We start from the raw sequence: 7,909 nt of genomic DNA on the forward strand, positions 1-7,909 counted from the left end.
GGTTTTGAAATTCAAAATCTAAATGGTCGTACAGGTCCATTTCTCGCACGCAAGTATGAGCGCGCAAGGCGAGGTCTGAGTGAGATGTGACTCGCAACGGCATTGTTCCGAAAAACCCGTTTGAAAAAACGTAAAAAACTATTCTAAGAATGATGTATTAAAAAAGTGCTTAGATGGCTCAAAAAAAATGGAAATATTATAAATTAAAATTGAGCCTCTACGTATGTTATGTGCTGATAATAAGGACAACGCTCAACATTTCTTTCACTACATACAATGTATAAACATTATTCTTAAATTAAATATATTTCTTTAATATTTTATTTACACAAGCAAAAACACTACAAAGTTGGGAAGCGACTGGATAAGTACATTTTTCAAAAAACATTCACGAAAATTTCATTAATTTTGACGTTCTACAGTGTTTTCTTCATTTAAGGAAACAAAATAATATATATATATATATATATATATAAATAATATATATATATATATATATATATAATATATAATTATACATAATATATACTTATACATAATTATATAGTTATATATAATTATACATAATTATACATAATAAATAATATATAATTCATCGTAAAGTCATTCTCTATTTCTTTCTCCAATATATAATTTCTTTAATATATACTTATACGTAATTATATATACATTATTATATAAATATATATATATATATATATAATTATATATATTTATATATAATTAATATATAATTACGTAATACATAATATATAATTCGTCGTAAAGTCATACTCTATTTCTTTCTTAAGTACCGCGCTTATTATTTTGCGTGTAGAGTGTCACTTAATCTATTAAAAATCTATAAAAACAGTGTAAGTAATTAAAATTAATACAAAATTCAATAGTAACATTCGTAGAAAGATACTTCGTCACGAAAATGCAACGTAAAGAGAGCTGCAAACATATTATTTTTCTCCTACTGCCCATTCTTTTGAGTGATCTAAATAATTGCTTTCTTTTGACTCACGGAAACGATACTTTCCTTGAATATAGCCAACCATTCAGGAAACAGAATGATGGTTCATTATATGGTTGTACAAATTATCCTTAGAAATACACGTGTTGTCGTAAACGTCGCAGAAAAAAGGTCTCTCATTCGTGTATCAAGCCGCAAGTGTGACTCTTTACTAGTGAATTGTAATATCTTCTTGCAATACGGACAAGTTCAACTCTGATACGTCGGCCCAGTTCATCGTGCGTTTAGAAGATCTTATTACAACTTCTGCAGAAAAAAATTTTCCTGTGAGTATACTTTGCGCTAATGTTTGTTTCAGTTATATTTGTGCTTGAAGACACTATCGCACTTATCGCTTCTTACTGACTGTGTGTTAGCGTGAACGGTTTCCTTATGTTTCTTAAGAATGCTCTGCGATTTTAATATCATGAAACATAGGGGCGGTAGTCTTGTGTTTCCATGTTATGTGTTCAATCAAACAATCCTCTGTAGTTATCTTTTAGGAACACTCATGGTAGATATACTCTGGTATACGACACGCCTTGTCGTGACGATATATTTCTTCTAGCAAGTCAAACTTCTGGTGGCAAATTGTGTACCGATTTCACGTGTTCACTCATATCTTTCAATGTACTTGCCTTGAAGGAACACTTGCGGCACGTCAGACGTCTACGATACGTCAAACCGTGACGATTAAATTCTTCTAACACGTCAAACTTCTGTTCGCAAATTTTGCATTGCTGGCAATTATTCAAACTTATGTGTTTCTCGAAGGAAACTTTGTATTTGAAACTTCTGCCGCATGTAGGACATTTCATCAACGTGTCCACCTCTGGCGTGTGCTTTTTAAGTGATTCTCTAGGGTTCGTTTGTTCTTCAAGGTGTTACCACGTATGTCACATTTTACCGGTTGTATGTTATCCACATGAACTGTTTCCTTATGTCTCTTCAGATGATACCGCCTCGAAAAATTCTTGAAGCATATGTCACAAGATATCGGTAAAACGTCGATAGCATTGTGTACTGATTTCATATGTTTAATCAAACAGTTCTTTGTATCTGTCTTGTAAGAACACTCGCGACAGGTATACTCAGTTTTAGTACACATTTTATAGTGACGAATAAATTTTTCTAACACGTCAAACTTCTGGTCGCAAGTTTGGCATTGCAGGCAATTATTCAAACTTATGTGTTTCTCGAAGGAAACCTTGTATTTGAAACTTCTGCCGCATGCAAGACATTTCATCAACGTGTCCGCGTTTGGATGCTTTCTTCTGTAGTGACTTTCTAGGGAACGTTTTTTATTGAAGATGCGATCACACTTGTCACATTTTAACGATTGTATGCTTTGTGCATGGACTGTTTCCTTATGTCTCTTAAGATTATCCTGCCTCTCAAAACTCATGAAGCATATGTCACAAAATATCGGTAAAACGTCGATAGCATTGTGTACTGATTTCATGTGTTTAATCAAACAGTTCTTTGTACGTGTCTTGTAAGAACACTCGCGACAGGTATACTCAGGTTTAAGACACATTGTATAGTGACGAATAAATTTTTCTAACACGTCAAACTTCTGGTCGCAAATTTGGCATTGCAGGCAATTATTCAAGCTTATGTGTTTCTCGAGGAGAACCTTGTTTTTGAAATTTCTGCCGCATGCAGAACATTTCATCAAAGTGTTCCCCTTTGTGTGTATTCTTAAGTGCACCTGTAAGGTATATTTGTCCTTCAAGATGCAATCACACTTGTCATATATTACCGATTGTATGTTATCCACATAACATGTTTCCTTATGTCTTTTCAGAATATCCCGCCTTGAAAAATTCTTGAAGCGTATGTCACAAGATATCGGTAAATCGTCGATAGTATTGTGTACCGATTTCATGTGTTCACTCAAACTCATCAATGTATCTGCACCAAAGGAACACTTGCTGTGGGGATACTCTGGTCTACGACACGTCTCATTGTGACGATATAATTCTTCTGGCAGGTCAAACTTCATGTGGCAAATTTTGCATATCAGGCATTCATTCAAGGTCCTGTGTTTCAAAAAGGAGAGCTTGTGCCTGAAAGGTTTGCCGCATACAGAGCACGACCAAGGGTACTCATGCTCCATCGAGGCCATCATTTTTGACTTGACATTCTGGGTTTCCGGACGATCCGTAACTGAAGAATTACTAATTTTTGAAGACGATACGTTCTGTGCCGATTCTTGAGAAGTACTAGGTATCATTGTGTATCATTAGTGCAGAGGCAAAGTCACTAAAACACAAATTACAATAAAATCAAATAATATACTAATAAGGTACTAATAATCAATTATTAGAGATCTGTCAACAGATCAATATTGAATTTATTTATGATGTTTTAACTGTACGACAATTATATGGGAATTATTAAAATATTAGTACGGTAAAATAATTTAAGAAAAATGAAGAAAGCAATGAAGGTTTTCCGTTTTAATCATCCTTCAAATTATTTCCAACATTTTGGATACAGAAATTAAGTAAATATTTCAAGAAGGCATAAAGAGTATATTTGTTACAAAGCGAGTTGCGACAATGCCAACGAATCTTGCAGAGTCGTTTGTTCTTGGTAAAAGTAGCAAATATCTTTTCAAGTGTCTCTTCTAATTTGCAAATATATTACATGTCAATTGAAACTTTATTATTGTATTAAGGCTTGTCGTTTTTCACAAAAAGAAATATGTTGATTTTATAGTAGATGAAATAACGTACATACGTATATAGCCCAATATAAAGTCAGTTCCATCTTAATAATCACGTTTATTACAAAGTACAAAAGATCAGTAGATATATTAAGAATCTGCATAAACCGTAATTAATTACCAAATAAATACAAAATTTAATAATAATATTCGTAGAAAAATAATCTGTCTTGAGATGGTGATAATCTGTCTTGAGAAGAAAAATTTTTTGTAGATAAGTTTCAAATGATATTTTCTGGTCGAAAACTACACAAATAAAAGCAGATTATTTCTTTCTTCCTCCTGTTTCTCTTGTTTAATCTGAATGGCTACTTTCTTTCGTCTCACTAACCATCGGAATATTTGCAATGATGTTTTTTCGTTTTCTTTTTCAGAAAATCGTCTTAATTATGTTGAGTGAACCTGATTGTTTCTTCGTTTACTTATACGCACTACTATTCTGGGAGTATGTCTTACCGTAAACACCACGGAAGTATTATTTTTCAACCGTACGAGTCCTCATGTGCTCCTCCAAATTATCTTTTCTTGTTAACGTTTTCTGTAGACGGTAGCATTTATTTTTGTGCCCCTGGATATGCCGCTTGAGATTTTCTTTTGTTGTGAAATAATGTTTACAAATCTTGCAGAAGGATTCTGACTTGAAATGTTTTCTTCTTTTATGGTTATACAGTACATTTTGGCTTTTTCTGACGTAAACTCCCTCGCCACAATGTACCACCTGCCTGTCAGTATGGTCTGCAACCTGGTCCGCTTCAAATCGTAAATGGTTTTAAAATTCCTGACGCACATATATCAGTCGTAATCGTAGGTAATCCCCTGTATCCGTTTGATGTGTTTATTCAGGCTGTCCTTTCTGTTTATCTTGTACGAATATTTGGGACATGTATACATAAGTCCATGCGATATCTCGTCGTGACAATTTAATTTACATTGAAAGCTGAAGTTCCGACCTCAAATTTACCGTGAATAATTGTACATTCTGTTATGTTACGTTTTTCCATGTTAATCTTCTGTACAGAATGTTCTCTATACTCAGAGAACTCCCAAAGAAAATCCTCGTTCTTTATGGCAATTCTTTCTTCATTGAGGTTCTATTTTCTTGTGACTTCCTTCATGCAATAATATACTTGCTGCATCTTATTGATCGTATCAGTTTCTCTCGTAATATGATATTTACTTTTTTGGCAAGGAATCTATTTCCGGTATATGCTCTATACTTTCGAGCTTATGTTCCAAGTAATCAGCATCCTTTACGGTCAAACGAATGAATAGATGTGCCAATAAAATTATTAGAATTCTGAACGGAGCATTCATAAATGAGTCTCTGAAATAAAAATTAGGATAAAATTAATTGCCGAAGCAAAAATTCTTTGCATCAGTTTTGGCAGTTGGCGGCATTTTCTCCGCGACAGTAGGCCTTCTGCATATACATGGATTGTGCAATATACAATAGCAGACTGCTATGTTACACCACGCGAAGAAAATCTCGCGAACCGTTAGCACTGCTTTACATATAAAACTAATTTTTATTTGCAAACAAAAACAGAAATTGACATATAGATTGCAGCTAGATGTCCATGAAAGTCGTACCAATCTGGTGAAAAAGTACAACGTTTTGCACTCGCGCAGTTTAAATGAACTATTCCCTTTTTTAAACAGTAATGTAAGGTACGAACTTTTACCATACATGTGGTATATAAACACACAGATACAACTCAAGTGGTATATACTGAGAAGCTTAATATAGTTCTACTATTGAATATAGTTATACTATTTCTATGGTAGAACCAAGATAAATTGGTTTTAATGCCAGATTACCAGTAGGCCATAGTATCAGTGTCGACAGTGAACAAATATTTTAAAGTATATAGTTAATTATTATACAAATGAATGCCACGTACAATATTCATTTTAACTATTACCAAAATCTGTTTCAGGAAATCTCATGAGTATTACACAATAGTATATCTGTATATTATTGTCGCAAGAACACATTCTTCGAAAAAACTTGTTTTATCTTCCTACTCCAGACTTTGTGTTCTGCATATCAGGATAGATATATCACGTTGCATCCAAGATTACTATAAACAACGTGAGGTGTTCCGCTTATGCACAATAAATTGAAATCTTACCCTTTGTCCACAATCTTGCTTTAATCTTTAAGCCATATGAAATTGACTAACCACAGTCGATTATTTTAAAAATAATCAGTTATGATTTGTCAATATCTTACAGCTTAAAGTTTAAAGCAAGTCGTCCAAGGGTTAAGCTTGTCGTCTCCAGCTATAAACATTACTGCGATTGAAATCGACAACCCAATGCTAAAAGGAATGCCGCCTCCGTTTGAGATAAATTTACAAATAACGATTATTAATATGGGCCCGAGTATCTGAAAGAACCAGCTATTTATCTGTCGGTTTAATGTGCTGGGAGTTTGTCGATAAAAATATTTCCTGTCTCACTTCTCGTCGGACATAACTGAACGTAATCATAATGCAAATGCGAAGATTTTATGCGCTTTATGTACGCTTACACCTTTTTTTGTATGCATAATTATATGTGCGCGGGTACGTGTATGGACGTAAATATTCGCCAGATGATTGCGGTGTACATGTAATGTAACGCTTTTTCAGAATTTCAGAACTAAATATTATAATGAAAATAACAATTACTTTTCAAATAAATATAACATCTTTATACACAAATATAAGACAGCATCATTTAATCGTCCTCTAATTCTTTTCTTTCTGTCGTACTTATCGTACAGAGAGGGTCAATAAATGTATCAAAAACATGACAATTGTATGCTTGTTACAACATAAATACAAAAACGACAACGTATTTCGCAAAAAAATTATTAGTTTGGATGAAATGCTCTTAATAAGAACAATATTTCGTAAAGTATACTATTGTTTGAAAGTTTACTACATAACGATTATGTAATTATTATTCATTGTTCCATAAAAGATATAACATTAGTAATATATTTATTTTAAGTAAACAAAGTAATATATGTAAATATATATATTGGGAGTACAAATAAGTCTCCGCCGTTTGACAAAAGATGGCCCGACTAGTAAGTTATGGTTGAAATTGTCAGATGTAAAACGTCATATCGTAAGGTTGGACATCTGGCAACACCATAACCTTGAAATATTAGCGATTTTGTATCAGCATCATATAATTTTTTTCGTGCGAAAATGTCGAGTTTTGAACCGAATAAGCGTCATTTGCTGGAACTTTTGATTTACTTCTTTAATTTGAAAAAATCTGCAGCTGAGGCGCATCGATTACTTGTAATAGAAGCATATAGTGAGGCTGCTTTAAGTGAGAGAAGTTGTCGTGAGTGGTTTCAAAAGTTTAAGAACGGTGAGTTAGACGTCGAAGACAAAGAACGTAGCGGAAGCCGAAAGTGTACGAAGACGCGGAATTGGAAGCATTATTGGAGGAAGATTCGTGCCAAACGCAAGAAGAACTTGCACTTACATTAGGAGTCAACAAGCAATTTCACATCGTTTAAAATTGTTGGGAATGATTAAAAAGCAAAGAAATTGGGTTCCATATGAACTGAAGCCGAGAAACGTTGAACGCCGATTTTGCACATGTAAAATGCTGCTTGCCAGGCATAAACGAAAGGGTTTTTTGCATCGTATAGTCACTGGTGATGAAAAATGGATCCACTACGATAACCCAAAGAAGAGGAAATCATGGGGACCACGTGGTCATGCTTCAACATCGACAGCCAAGCCGAACATTCATGGAAAAAAACTTATGTTGTGTGTTTGGTGGGATCAGCTTGGTGTCGTGTATTATGAGTTACTCAAACCGAACGAAACCATTACTGGGGCTCTCTACCGAACACAATTGATGAGATTGACCCGAGCACTCAAGGAAAAACGCACGCACTACTACTCCAGACACGACAAAATTATTCTCCTCCATGATAATGCTCGTCCACATGTTGCGGCGTCGGTCAAAACCTACTTGGAAACATTCAATTGGGAAGTTTTACCTCACCGTATTCACCAGACATTGCTCCTTCTGACTATCACTTGTCTCGATCGATGACGCACGGCCTGTCTGAGCAGCACTTCACATCATATGAAGATACCAAAAATTAGGTCGATTCGTAGATAACCTCAAAAGTTGAAGCGTTCTTCCGACGCGGTATCCGTATGCTA

General features: G+C 34.4%; 1 protein-coding gene across 1 annotated transcript; it reads right to left on the bottom strand.

Annotated features, from left to right (window-relative positions):
- Positions 1-663: 663 nt before the first annotated feature.
- LOC116847280 (zinc finger protein 135-like) lies at positions 664-4,565 on the bottom strand. The gene is made up of 2 exons (XM_032822118.1): positions 4,185-4,565; positions 664-3,262 (listed from the first exon to the last, which is right to left on the bottom strand). Exon 2 carries the CDS (start codon positions 3,231-3,233, stop codon positions 1,815-1,817), a length of 1,419 nt encoding a protein of 472 aa, XP_032678009.1. The 5' UTR covers positions 3,234-3,262; positions 4,185-4,565; the 3' UTR covers positions 664-1,814.
- Between the last annotated feature and the right edge of the window lie 3,344 nt (positions 4,566-7,909).

Source organism: Odontomachus brunneus, unplaced genomic scaffold, assembly GCF_010583005.1.
Source record: "Odontomachus brunneus isolate Ranch 3 - 2012 unplaced genomic scaffold, Obru_v1 Obru_scaffold_004, whole genome shotgun sequence".
NCBI lineage: Eukaryota > Metazoa > Arthropoda > Insecta > Hymenoptera > Formicidae > Odontomachus > Odontomachus brunneus.